At 35.0% G+C, this 15,217-nt stretch overlaps 1 protein-coding gene across 15 annotated transcripts in view; it reads left to right on the top strand.

The window, feature by feature from the left end:
* Mycbp2 (MYC binding protein 2) overlaps positions 1-15,217 on the top strand; it is a 226,498-nt gene that overhangs the window by 88,823 nt on the left and 122,458 nt on the right. For all 15 annotated transcript variants that reach the window (XM_087912290.1, XM_087912289.1, XM_087912283.1 and 12 more), the window contains 6 exons: positions 531-648; positions 4,633-4,837; positions 5,183-5,336; positions 9,923-10,095; positions 11,814-11,939; positions 12,023-12,150. In XM_087912290.1, the coding sequence (XP_087768416.1) occupies positions 531-648; positions 4,633-4,837; positions 5,183-5,336; positions 9,923-10,095; positions 11,814-11,939; positions 12,023-12,150 (904 nt within the window). The remainder of the gene's footprint in view (positions 1-530; positions 649-4,632; positions 4,838-5,182; positions 5,337-9,922; positions 10,096-11,813; positions 11,940-12,022; positions 12,151-15,217) is intronic.

The following is a 15,217-nucleotide window of genomic DNA, read 5'->3' as shown; positions in this document are numbered from 1 at the left end:
GTCTCTCATCATCAATGGAGTAGGACAATCCTGGGCTGTCTAGCTCTAGATACTGAACTGGTAGTTGCATACTGGCTACTCAGTGTGCATGTCCTGAGTGCTTAACTATTGCACTGACATCAAGACTATATCATCTTGCTAAAAATTATAACAGAGATTATAAAATTATTTCATGTAATTCCTTGATTGAATTTCTGTTGCGGAACCACATGCTTAGGTGCTAAGCCAGGGCATAGTCTTAGCAGATTTTTTCTGTTAAAGTCAGCACCAATATATGAAAAGTTATAATTATGTGTTCATAATTAGGGCAGTACATTTCAAGAATCTTTTTGTTGATCTACTTAAAGTCATTGTCCATTTATCTGGTATCTGGCATGGAGGCAAGTGTATAACACCTAAACAAATGGTTACTGAATGCTCCTAGTAGTGCCTTGACCATTTCAATTCCTTATTTTACTGTTTATTCATTGTTTTATATTTCAGTTGAATCTTGTAAGAAATTGACCTATTTTTTTTTTTTTTAAACCTAGGGGATGCCCCACACTTGTTCAAGCCTTGCCAGGCCCTAGCACACAAGTCACTGCCGGCAGCAACCACACGGCAGTCCTTTTAATGGATGGACAGGTCTTCACATTTGGAAGTTTTTCTGTAAGGAATCTTTCAAGCATTAATAATATTGTATTGTACAATTGCCTTATAATTTGCTACATTAGCTATTTTTTTTCTGGTTCCAGTAAAATTCTTGTATTAAGATAATTGCATATTTCTTGCCTATCCAACACATACAAAGCCTGAATGACAGACTTTCACATAATTTTCATCTCTAGTTCAGCATCAGAATTTATTGAATTTAGTAAGTATGTTAGAATTGGACATGTTTATTGCAAATCAAAAGCTTTTAAACAGTCAGTGGCACTGATTCTGTCATTTGAAAGGACATTTCTCATCTAATTTGTAACACAGTAATTTTTCTTAATAAGAACTGTTTCTATTTTAGAATTTTTTAAAATTATTTTAAAATTATACTTTCTTATGGCTGCTTGTCCTTTTGCCTAATATCAAATGCAAAATTTCTTTTCTTTGTCGTCTCTGTTTTTGTTTGTCTGTTTCCCTCTGCCTCTGCCAAAACATGAAAAAAAATGAGAATGCTGTGAGGGTTTTTTAGAGTTTGTTGTAGTGGATATCAAGAAAATCTTTCTAAGACTATTAGTAAGTTTATACTGTATGATGTTTGTGACTCTTCTGACCTAAACAGTTTACGTCTTTTTAAGTGTGCCTGTGCGGGGACATGTATATGTGAGGTGTGCATGCCAGGACACATGTAAAGGTTAAAGGACAACTTCTAATATTGTTCCTCAGAAGCCATCCACCTTGTTTTTTGAGGAATAATTAAAATATAAAAGGTTTGCAGTTTATTTTCCACAGGGCAGGTTTGGCAGAGGTTTGGTGCTGAGAGCTGTCAGGTCCTGACTCATTTACTGCTTTGCTATTAAGGGTGTGGTTTTGTGTGTAAAGGAGGCCATGGTCATATAGTGTTAGCCTTCACCTTATTTTTGCTCTCTTTCCTCCTGCTCTTCCTCTTCCTCATCTTTTTCCTCCTCTTTTTCTTCTTTATTTTGAGATAGGATATTACAGTAAAGCCCTTACTAGCCTGAGCTCTCTATGTAGACCACGCTGGCCATCAGCTTACAGAGATAGACTTGTCTCAGCCTCTACTTGCTGAGTGCTGAGAGTGAAGGCACATGCCACTATGCCTGGCTTTCACTCTGACTTTTCACTCCTATGTAATCTCAGCTTATGGAATGTTGTTACTCCAAATTGGAAGGGTCTTCACATCTCAGCTGACCCAGTGCAGAAACTGTGCTCACAGAAGTGCCCATTGTTTGTCTTCTAATTGATTCTAGATCCTGTCAAATTGATAATATTAACCATCTCACTATCAGTTCATGCAGGTTTTACCTGTCTTTTTTTTTATAGCCTTTGTAGTAATTTAAAAAAAAAATCTTTGACAGGAATTTAAATTATCTCAGGACATTTATTGTGTATTCTTACCATGGTTGCTTGTTGCTTTAATGGTATGTATAGAAAATAAGACATAAAAAAGTAACATTCTATTATTGTGAGCATATTTTGGCACATACATGCTTGCATATATCCTTTTTCGGTGTTATTGAAATAAAGCCTTGGAATCTCAATCCTTCTGGCTCAGCCTCCAGAATTGTAGGATTACATGCCTGCTCTAATGTACCTGACCATGGTTTTGCTTTATATTATTTTCTTACAGAAGGACAGATATTATTCTTCCTCATCTATGCCTCTTATATAATCACATTTGAACATTAATTATAAAACTTTCTGATTTACATATCTTTTATGAAAATAATTTATTTTTGAGATTATAATCACACCATATCCCCCTTCTTTTTTCTTCCTTTAAGTTTTTAAAATGGGGAATGAAATGAAGGTGAGCAAGCAGGTAAATATGCACTAGCAAGCCTGTGTTACAGAATTAAGATCAATTTTATCATATTTGTTTTATCTGTGTGGATTTGGATCTGCTTGTGTCCTAGGATTTTGCATATCTTTGTCTATGCCATGTCCATTGACATAGTGTAGAATTTCTCAAAGACACCTGTCATGCAGTGTATTCTTACCTCATGGTGTGTCTGTACTCTAGTTTTTCAGTGTTTTGTGCTTATACACATAAATGCTTTACATTTTAATTCCTTAATAGTATTATTAGATGTGTATCTTTTAGATAAATTCTAAGAAATGAGGATTCTGAGTCAAAAGTTAATGCCTTGGTAGGCTTGTGCATGCTAACAGTCTGTTTTCTCACCAACTGTGTACGAAAGCATCTTTTTCCAGAGCTCTGACAACAGAAGGTGCTGTTGGCCCTTTTAATCAACACTGATCTGATAGCTGAGGAAGGGTCTGCTCACTTTCAAGTCCCTACCTGTGGTTGGTGCTATGAACTGTCAAGTTCTGACCCTTCTGCCAGTTTGCTACGAAGGGTTTGTCTGTTGGAGGAATTCGTCCGTTTTCTGTGTCCTCTCTGTTCATTTCTTCTTTTTGGCCTCCTCTTTTGTGCCTCCCATACCTTTAGACTAGCTAGACATGTGGAAGAGAACTCTGGGTATTTGGTTTCTTTCTCTGGTTACATGTAATGACTTCTACAGAATCTTAACGTGGTTAAGTCATGTACTCATTTGCTTGCTTTGTGAGCTGGTTTTGTGTCTTTTGGTGGGAAATGTGAAATCAGTTATGGCTTTCTAGACTAAGAAATTCTAGTTGCAGACTTGACTTCAAGGATGGCTGACTTTTCAATCCTTATGGGATTGTTTAAGTATCTATATTTCTGACTTTCTTCAGATGTTTTGAGTGGTGGTAAGGGAATACATGCTTATTTTACTATTCCGTGTGACTTTCTTTTCTTCACAGAACAGAATATATTTGAATATTGTGTGCTTTTTCCATTATTCACCCTTTTAGGCTCTTTTTTCCTTGTTAAAAAAATAGATCTTTGAACAAGGATAAACACGAGCTATTTGGCTACTTACTTCTATATTCTGTAACTAACTTCTCCTTCTCCTTCGCTAGGTTCTCTTACTTCTTTTATTGTGTAACTTCATCTTGTCCCTCACTAGGTTCTCTTCTAGGGATTGAGGCTTAGTTGCTTCTGTAGTTAGTCTGTGTGTTGTTTTCTGGCTGTGATGTTGAAGGAGTAGAAGTATTCCTAGGAACCTGATAATTGAGTGAGTGTTTGCAGCAGTCTGTATTCCCTGATTCCTAAGGTGTGGCTTTCTCTCCATGGCTTGTTGCTTCTTCTCATTGGTAAGGTCGCATTAAATATTTCTTTGACCATGAGGTAGTATTTCTTCTCTTCAGGGTTTATGAGAGGAGAGTTATGTGAGAGGCGGCTCCTGAGCCCTATGGGTTGATTATCCGCTCTCAGTGGTCTTTTATTTTTTTCAGGTACTGTCTTAGTAGTGAGAAACTCCCTACTTTTGAAATACATTTCTTTAGCTAACAAACTACCTATAGGCAGCTATACTTTTGTAGTGAGCTATCTTGTTTTAAACGCACAACTTATTATATATTCCTATTGTTTAAAACATAAAATGACTGGCTAGAACTTTATATAAGAATTATATGGAACACTTTTCTAAATTTACTCTCAGTTCCTTTATTTAGCTTTTATCTTATTGCAAAATATCCTCTCAGTGTGAGCTTGAGTGACTTTCCTTTATATTGTTACCTTACAATGCCAAAGGGATTGTTTTCAGTGAATCATTTGTAACAGTGCTTTTTACACATTGTATATGTGAGATACCTTTCGTTTAAATGTAGGTGAATACAGAGCATTTTAAGAAGATTGCTTATATAAAAAATATTGTAACTTACTACAAACATATATATTATGCTGTTAAAGATTATCTAGGAGTAATAGAAATAACTCTATTACTTTGAAAATGTTATGTCCAAATTTCACATTTATTTATTAAGAAAAATTAAAAGTATATAAAAAATAAGATTTCATAAAGCTACTTTTATACACAGTTATTCTAACTTTAAAGAACCTACATACTACTTCTTCAACAATTTGAATGATATGATTTATTTAATTTTTAGAAAGGACAACTGGGACGACCCATTTTGGATATACCATATTGGAATGCAAAGCCAGCTCCCATGCCTAATATTGGATCAAAATATGGACGGAAGGCCACTTGGATAGGTGCAAGTGGAGACCAGACTTTCTTACGAATTGATGAAGCACTTATAAATTCTCATGTACTTGCAACATCAGAAATTTTTGCTAGCAAACACATAATAGGTAAATAATTTGTCTTTATAATAAGATATTTCTGTACCTTTTTATATTTCTGTTGATAGAAAAATAAGGTAATTATGATTGTCGCACTTAATCCTATGTCCATGACACAACAAGTAATTACACAGTAGAGGTTTAGAGGATAATATTTACTATCATTAATTGTAGATTTAGATAGTCAGAGGTGTTGTCTTAATTCTGCCATTCAAAAAAAGATTCCACTTAAATCATTTAGGTATATATCAGCTTCTGCATGTTAAAATGTTGATAATAGTGCTTCCCTTGTGGGCTTGGGGGAATATATAAAGGTAATGTAAAGTAAAATATATTTAAATGTGTTTTTGTAAGGCTTGGTACCTGCTTCTATATCAGAACCTCCACCATTTAAGTGTCTTCTGATCAATAAAGTGGATGGAAGTTGTAAAACTTTTAATGACTCTGAACAAGAAGATCTGCAAGGATTTGGTGTGTGTCTTGATCCTGTGTATGATGTGCTTTGGAGGTAAGCATATGACTTTATAAAATACAGCATCACTAAGATGTTACAGAATTGGTTTCAAGATTTTTTTCACTAAGAAAAATACATTTAATAGTTCTGGGAGTAAAATTTTGTTTGAACTAGTTTATGTTTTCTGGTGTGTAAAACAGAGCTCTGTTTTGTAACATAACTGGTTGTACCTTCTGCTTTTTATATTTGGTGGTAGCAGTGAATGAGAGAGATAAATCCCAAGTACTTTGTGCTAGTTTCTTCATCATTTTCATTGTTCCAAAAGAGATTTAAGAGACAGTCTTCTCTTGTGTTATTGTAAAGCTGAGGGGTGTTTTTCTTTAAGTCAGGTTCAGAATTTCTTTTCACCATCTGGACCCTCACCACTCTGTGCCTTGGGATTTCCCGCACAGCCCTGGGGTGCAGATTCCTTAGCTAAGTTTCATTTTGCCTCTGCTTCATATCTGCACCCTCTCAAATTTCTTAAGAGCTGACTTCCCATAAATACTCAGAAATTTAACGTTTATAAAAATGTGATATAAGGAAAAATAAGTTTTTCAGCTCAGAAGTTTACCCAAATGATGTATGAAATTGTATGTTTTAAAAATAAAGTTAAAACACATATAAGAAAAACTCTGTTCATGTTTCAGAATTCTTTCCTTCCTCCATACAAAATCCCATTAACTTTCTATTCTGATCCAAAATATTATACTTTATTTATATTAGTTGACTTTAACTACTTACATATATGAGTATAGTCATTAAAAACTAAATTTTCTCTCAGCAACAGTTAATTTATTGGTTACAAAATTCTTTAGTTAGGATATACCAATTATGCGTAACTACTTAGATTGTTTTTTAAAAATATTTATTTATTTATTATGTATACAATATTCTGTCTATTTGTATGCCTGCAGGCCAGAAGAGGGCACCAGACCCCATTACAGATGGTTGTGAGCCACCATGTGGTTGCTGGGAATTGAACTCAGGACCTTTGGAAGAGCAGGCAATGCTCTTAACCTCTGAGCAATCTCTCCAGCCCCTTCGATTGTTTTTTAAGTTGTTACCTAGCATGCCTCATAGCACCATGGAAACATAAAGAAAATAAGAAGAGAAATTTAGAGCTGGAGAAATGGTTCTGAGATTAAGAGTCCCTCCTGTTCTTTCGGGGGAACTAAGCTCAGTTTTTCAGCATCCACATAGGACTTAGTTTATGACAATCTAAAATTACAGCTCCAGGGATTTGGTACCTTCTTTTGGCCTCTAGTAGGCATGGCATTCATATGCACATATACACACCCAACCCCCCCCCCACACACACACACAACTTAAAAAAATTGTTAGATGAAAGAAAGAGTAGGATTGTTGGACTGGCAAGATAGCTCAGCAGGTTACGCCGTTTGCTGTGATACCTGACAACACAAGTTCTACCCTTATTTATCCCAGGGGTTTCACATGGTAGAAGGAGAGAAGCGACTCTTAGAGTCATGTTCTGCTCTCCACATTTCAACAAGTCTCCCCATACATATAAACACACAATAAAGAAATTCATTGGAATTTTTTAAAGAACTGGGATTACTGAATCGAAATTGATTCATAGACTGAAAGTTCCTTTTAATATTCTCAGTTATGTTGTATAGGTCTTCATATTCCCCCATACTGTCAGCATCAGTAAGCATTGTTGCAATTTTATCGCTCTGTTAATAGATATTTATGCTAATGTTAATTTTGCTATTTTGATTACTCTGTTAATAGATATTTATTAACTATATAATACATGGGTCGGCAGTGGTAGGTTGATTTGTTTTAGGGGAGGGTTTTGTTTTTTGTTTGTTTGTTTGTTTTGGTCAAGACAGCACCTCACATGACTTAGACCTCAGTGCATAGCCAGAATTAGCCACCAGCTTGAGATTTCCTGCCTTACCTTCTGAGTGGTTGGTTATAAAGCTGCACCACAACTTATTCGTTTGTTGAAATAGAGATTTAAATGGCAAATGATGCATATACATAATGGGATTTTATTCAGCCATGAAGAAAAATGAAATTTTTAGGTAAATGAGTAGAACTAGAAATTATACTTATCAAGGTAATTAAGGCCCAGAAAGACAAGTAATGCAAGTTCTTTCTCTTATATGGATCCTAATCTTAAATCTTTGTGTATTTAGCTTGCAGTCCCTCCACAATCCAGAAAGCTAGGCTAGGGACAGTAGGAGACTTCTTTGATTATGGACTGAAGGGATTAGTAAAGAACCATGAGGACCCTGGGTCTGCACCATGAGGCAGAATTCCATGGGGATAGAGACAGGCTGGGAGAAAGAACTGACTTGGAGCAGGGGGCTTTCTGTATTAATTTGAGATCATTTTTTCTATATCTGTGGAGAATGTCCCTGTGGAATTTTTATTGAAATTGCACTGAATCCATAGAATGGCCATTTTACATTATTTATTCTTCTGATACATGAATATCAAAGGTCTTTCCATCATCTAGTATCTTCCGCAGTTTTTTCTTTAGCATCTTAATATTTTCGTTGTAGAGATAGTTCATTTCCTTAGATAGGTTTAGTCCCAACTTTTATGTTTGGTTTTTGGTTTTAGTGGCTATTGTGAATGGGTTTGTTTTCATAATTTCTTTTGAAGTATGTTTATTACTGGTGTTTTAAAAAGTTACTGATTTTTGTATGTTATTGTCATATCCTGCTACTTTGCTGAAAGTGTGTACCAGCTGTAGAAATTTTTTGGTGGAACCTTTAATATATAAAATCATTATCTTCTGACTTCTTCCTTTGCTGTTTATATCCTCTCAATCTCCTTCAGTTCTCTTACTGCTGTCTGTAAGGTTTCAGATTGTAGAAACAGGGATCCCCTTGTTTTGTTCCTCATCTTGGTGGAAATGTGTTTCCTCCATTTATAAGGATGTTGACTCTGGGTTTGTATATGTTCTTATGTGTAGATATGTGAAGGGTTTAATGTCAAAATGTAACAGATTTTCATGAGGGAAACATTAGCATCTCAGAAAACAGATTAGAGATTCTTAAGGAAAATCAGTATTTGTAAAGATAATGCCTAAGAGTTTTCTAGAAAGAAAGTAGATTTGGATCCCTAGATACTAAAAAACTATACTTTTTGATTATCTGAAGTCAAAAGACTACACAAAACACTAAAGATCAGGAGATAATTATTAAAACAACCAGAAAGAAAATTATTGTATACAAGAGAAAAGTTCTATTGGCAGCATGTCTCCAAGGCAGTGATACGATGTTCCTCCTACTAATTATAGATGTTTCTATTATGGACATTAGTTTGTTTAAAAGACGATTTTAATTTTTTTTAAACCTGAGGGAGGGTTTCTGGGAGTGGCTAAAGGGCGGAAAGGGAATGGGAAAGTTGAGGTAATTCTATTTTAACTAATAAATTGTTTGTTTAAAAATACATTTATTAATTAAACTTATTTAATTAGATTTAATTAAAAACATTTAAAAATATAAAAATTTAAAGAAAATAAATTTTGATAAAAATGTAACAAACCTTAGTGTCCTTTTAAAAAATATATAGATACTGTGGTATTAAATATATTCACTGAAGCACAATTAATAAGAACTCAGAGAAATTGGGGTTCAACCTGAAAGATCAGAAAAGCAAAGCAGACAGCCACTGGCTCTTACCTCTATCTCAGTCCAAAATGGCAATTCTGCCTCCAAGAATCTCAGAATGAGATTTTGTCTATGAGCTGTCTTCTCCCATTTGATATTCTCCAGGGCTGGGATTAAAGGCATGCACCACCTGGTTTCTGTGGCAAACTACTGTGACTACTGGGATTAAAGGTGTGTGTCACCACTGCCTGGTCTGTAAGACTGACCAGTGTGGCTGTTTTATTCTCTGATCTTCAAGCAAGCTTTATTTATTAAAATACAAATGAAATGCAACTTTATTTATTAAAATACTAAATGTTAGGCTCTATAGTTCTAGAACATTTTCATCTTGCTAAATTAAAACTCTATATTTATTAAATAATAACTGCTTATTTACTCTTTCTCTAACCTTTTGAGGATTTATTATGAATATAAAAAAATCAAAGCCTAATGGCAAGAGGACATTGTGACTTGGCTTCCTTTTAGTTTTTATTGATGCTGTACTACAGTTTGTGAAAAACTTACATTGACCTCCATCTTATTTTTGTTCCTGTCTTAGAGTTACATTCCATGTCATTTGCCCTTATCTTGCTATCGGATTGATTTTCTCTCACTGTTTTATAGGAGTCTTACACATAATGAGAAATATGGTTTTGTTGCATGTGTATTTTTCACATTTTATATCAAATTTCTCTTGTCTCTAATTTGTTAGTAAAGATTTTGGTATAAGAAAGATTTTTTATGAACCAAATTTAAGTATATAGTTACTACAATAATTAGTTTTATAACCTGTATTATTATTTTGTAGTGGTATAAATTACTTTAGTTATATCTAGCTCAGGTAGAAAACAATGAGATATGTATTTTCCTGTGTACATTAATGTATTACTTATTTTATAATCAAGTATAATTTAGAAAATTTTCAAAGTTAACTATGTGTTGAGGTGCTGTAATTATTATCTTTCTTGATAGGTTTCGACCAAGTACCCGAGAGCTCTGGTGTTACAATGCAGTGGTTGCTGATGCCAGACTTCCCTCTGCAGCAGACATGCAGTCCAGATGTAGTATTCTAAGTCCTGAACTTGCTCTGCCAACAGGATCAAGGGCTCTGACAACCCGATCTCATGCAGCCTTGCATATTCTGGGTAAGGTTGCCTTTTGATGTAGAGCTGAATGATATTCATGTATGCTATGCTAATGGTCAGAATTTTTCTTAAATGGTTAAATCTGTATGTTATTCTATCATATTTGTTCAATAATAATGGGTGCTAGTCACACAATAAATTAAATACCTAAGAAGTTTGTCTTCCATGAAATGATACAAAGATCTCAATATCATAAAATAGCAATGGGTGCCTAAGTGTAAGGCATCCCCGAATATAATTTTCTCAATGGAAAGATAATGAAGGATTCTATTTAACTTGAACATATAAACTTTTAGAGCTGTAAACCAAATATGTTTCTATAGTGTCTAATTTATGTATATACTTATTAACTACTTTGTGATTCAGAACTTTTGCAATAAATAATTGCTAGAATTTGGGGGGTTTTTTGTTTGTTTGTTTGCTTGTTTTTAAGTCAGTTCATATACCTGTGTATTGTTTTACTTTTAGAAATGATTATTCAGAAAGATTCATTAGGATCTAAGACGACTCAATGAGTAAAGTTTGCCTTTCAAGTATCAGGACTAGAATTCAGATTTTCAGAACCTGTGTCAATGCTGGGAAGGTTTGGTGGACTTCCCATAATTCCAGTGCTTAGGAGACAGAGTCAAAGACCCTGGAGCAAGCAGAAGAGCTAAAATGTCCATGTTGGTGGTTCTGAATTCAATTGAGAGGTCTTGTGTCAATAAATATAGTAGAAGACAACATAGGAAGGTTCCCAGTGTGATGTTATCCTTAGGCCTGGGCGTACATGCACACACATGCGTGTTTATCCTAATAAACATAAACACTTTCACATATGTGACCATGTATGTATGAATTCTACATATGCATGCAGATACACAAAAGGACATACTTATGCTTATACAGCATCTACACTAGAAGTTCATATTTGTTGTAGGGAGGCCGCTGTTTGTTCCCAGCTGCTCAGTCCCCAAATAATCACACAGAAACTGTATTGATTAAATCACTGCTTGGCCATTTAGCTTTAGATTCTTATTGGCTAGCTCTTACATATTATTTTAACCCATTTCTATTAATCTGTGTATCACCACGAGACTGTGGCATACCGGGAAAAGTTCCGGAGTCTATCTCTGGCAGGGCTACATGGCTTCTCTCTGACTCTGCCCTCTTCCTCTGAGCATTCAGTTTAGTTTTCCCCGCCTACCTAAGTTCTGTCCTTCTATAGGTCCAAAGCAGTTTCTTTATTCATTAATGGTGATCACAGCATACAGAGGGGTATCCCACATCACATATTTCTAAGCATAGTTAGTAGATTATAAATTTATTTCTTCCTTTTTTTCTAAGATTTTATTTAAACTATTGCAGCCATCCAAAACACACATCAAAGTTATTTAAGACTAATATGTCTTCCTTTAAGAGCACTATGAAAATCGAATTGATTTCAGAAGTTCTGTACAGAAACTTGTAAGGACCAAAAGTAAAGTGGTTCTAACTTTTCAAAGGTTTAGTTTTGTGGAAAATGTCATATAACTTATGTTTTAAGTGTGATAATTATCTATACAGAGGAAAATTTATTGTATGTATTCTTCTATGAAGTGCTTAATGCTGGGAATAGATCATGTTTATTGACCACATTTATAACTTATTTTAATTTGCCCTATATAGCATTAAATAACATCAGTACTACTGAAAGTTTTTGTTTCAAGAGTTTGAAGTTGACTTGTTTATTGTTTTAGGTTGTCTTGATACTTTGGCTGCTATGCAGGACTTAAAGATGGGCATTGCAAGTACTGAGGAGGAGACTCAAGCAGTAATGAAAGTCTATTCCAAGGAAGATTACAGTGTAGTAAACAGGTTTGAAAGTATGTATTCTTAGATTTAGGAAATCTTATCTAGTAACAGAAATAGACACATGTTTAAAACCATTTTCATTTACATCTTTCAGGTCATGGAGGAGGCTGGGGTTACTCTGCTCATTCAGTTGAAGCCATACGTTTTAGTGCTGACACTGATATTTTACTTGGTGGTCTTGGTCTGTTTGGAGGCAGAGGAGAATATACTGCTAAAATAAAGGTAGAGTTTATTATACTGTAACTCTGTTTCACCTGAAGACATTTGTTTTTTCTTAGTCTGTTGCCATATGCTTCCTTTTTACTTTTCACTTTGGTTTGTTGTTAATGGTTCCTTTAGAGAAAGGAAACATTGCTAAATTCTTCCTCAAAGCTATGAGATCACTGACCAGTAAAAAAAATCTAATTCATACAAAGGGAGAAAATGAGCTTTCAATCCAAACTGGATTCATCGCCAGTCTCACTGCTTTGTGTTGAACTCCAAGTAGTTGATTAGCTGCACCCTCTATGTGGTTGCTGCCCTAGAGCTGTCTTAGTACCAGGATATACTCCTTTTGTGTATGTAAGTCTCCACCATCTTTATTGTCAAATACTATGTAGACAGGCAGCATGTGGGGACTAGGAATAAAGGGTGACATGGGGGAGAGATTTGTCTTTTGTGTAAAAATTTTGCACTAGTTATGAATCAAGGACTGGTGTGGTCGCAGATGCTTGTAAGCCTAGCAACATGGGAGTCTGGTGCCTGTGTAAGGCTAGCAACGTGGGAGAATGGCACCAGGGAGTTCACGGCTAATCTAGTGTGTTTCAGGCTATCTTGCATGATTATGGTCTTGCCTTTTTTAAAAAATAATTGTTAAGTTTCCCCACACTTATCTCTGGAAGAGCCAGCAGTCATTGTAGATTATCTGACTGTTTTGGTTACTTAGTAGTAGTGTGGACACTGTGTCTATTGTCAGTCTGCTTTTGTAATTTTTCACGCTGCAAATTTTGTCTCAATTCTAATATCATGGTTCATAAGAAATTTTAGTTCAGGCTCTTTTGTGAGAGGTATTCTTTTTTTAGATTGCTCAGTAATACTCCCAAATCAAGAAAATATATTAAAGCCCTTGATTACTTTTGAAGACAGTCTACATAAACCTCAAGCAGAACTAAAAACTTTTTTAAATGTTTACTTTTTTCTGGTATTGATGATTATATATACCTTTAAAATTATTGATACTTTAAGAATGAATTTAGTAAAAATTTCAAGTTCTTATAGTAATATATATATTATTAATATAAACCATAGGAATAATGGTTAATAACACCTAGATCACATCTCTGTACTAAAATTCCAGTAGTCTTAGTCTTTCAGTTGTGTTTAGTGCACCTCTTTCAAAATGATTTAGAATAACTTGATTCTGTAAGACAGGAAAGCAAACTCAGTGAGTTGTTTTTCTAGAAGATAATACCGAGCAAGTTCATCATGGGGAAATATATGTAGTTGTTATCATTTATGTGTGAATATTTGATAATATCCAGCAAGCTCTTAAAGAATGTATGTATTTCTCCCTTCTAGTTTTAGAATTTTTTTGAGAAGTGGAATATCACGCACCATAGTGAAATTCTTCCTATGTTAGAGGAACGCCTTTAAGGCGCTGGTTTCTTGACCATCCTAATGCTGACACCCTTAATACAGCTCTTCATATTGTGATAATCCCCAAACTTAAGATTATTGCTATTTCATAACTTTATTTTCACTACTGTTACGAATCGTAATGTAAATATCTGATATGCAGGATGTCTGATACTGGACCCATAAATGGGTTGTGACATACAGGTTGATAACCAATGCCTTTAAGGATCAAAGAGTATCAGACTTTACTGGAACATCTGTCTGACTATGTTATACTTGCTGTTTCACTGTCCTTTGTATTCTATGGTTTGCTGATTCTTCCTCAGATATGTTAAGCAATGCAACCTCAGGATCTTTGCTCTCTTTCTTCTCTTTAGCTGCAACTCTTACCAAGACCTGCATATCTCATTTCCTCATCACCTTTGGCCTTACCTTCCTGCTGAGTCCATTTAAAATATAAATCCTATTCACTGCTACAAACTTATACCTATAGCTGGGTTTTTGTTTTGTTTTGTTTTTTTCTGGTCTGCATTTTTTACTTTTGTGTGTTCCTAGAACTGTGACTAGCACATTGATGAGTTTGAAAGTCTTCGTGGAGTGCCAGTGAAGAAGCAGATTCTGGTCATATCATTGTAGGAGAGGCTACTAAGGACTTTTACCCTGAAGTATTCTAATCAGATATTCTTTTTCGAGAAATTACTAAGTGCCATTGACTTGGATAGCATGTAAGGACCAGAGTTCAATTACCACCAGCACAATAAATAAATAAATAAATAAATAAATAAATAAATAAATAAATAAATAAATAAATAAGAAAGAATTGGGAAATATAAACTGGATTAGAGGGAGAGGCAGCTAAAACTAGTTTATGAAATCCCATCTTTTTGTGCTGCTGAAGAGTAGACACAGTGACAACTGGGAAGTGTGGGCACAGGCATTTTTAAGACACTGCCACTGTACAGAGCAGGGGCAACAAGAAGAGGAAGATGAATCATTTACTTTAGAACAAAGAATATTGGAGTCTCTGGGTATGCCAGTAAAGTCTGAGATAGAAATAGGTTTCCAGGCCCTTTGATATGGTTGAAAACTTGGCACTACAGGCATGGTACTGTTCAATAATTTTAAATGCATTTTAATATCTTTGCTGCAGTTTGCCTGCTATAACTCTCCAGAAAAAAATGAAGGTTTTACAAATATTAGTTCCCTTTTATTAGAAAATTTTTAATTAAATTATAATTTCTTCACAACCCCAACCTTCCTGGTCCTCCCTCCAATCCCATCCATGTCTCCTCTTGCCAACCCCTCTCACGTTACCCCTCCCCCCCACAACTTAATAGCCTCTTCATTATTATTGTCACATTTATAAATATATAACTATGTAAATACAGTCCTCTGAGTCTGTTTAGTATGACTTGTGTGTGACTGATTTTAGGGCTGAACACTCGGTAGAGGATACCTGTAAGCTTCCGCACTTTTCTGTGGACACCCGAACCTCGAAACAGGCGCGCACTTTTCCTGACTCGAGCCCACGAGAACGGACAATTGTCCTAAGGGTTTAAACACATGACACACACACAAAGAGACCGGGCTCATCTGCCAAGGAGCAAGTGGCAAATGGCAGCTTTATTAAGCATAAGTCGGGTATATATACTGTGGAGCAAAAGGACACCAGCCC

Source organism: Myodes glareolus, chromosome 12 (assembly GCF_982192425.1).
Source record: "Myodes glareolus chromosome 12, mMyoGla1.1, whole genome shotgun sequence".
NCBI classification, from domain to species: domain Eukaryota; kingdom Metazoa; phylum Chordata; class Mammalia; order Rodentia; family Cricetidae; genus Myodes; species Myodes glareolus.
The sequence above is the reverse complement of the archived record's forward strand: the minus strand, read 5'-3'. Positions and strand labels throughout refer to the sequence as shown.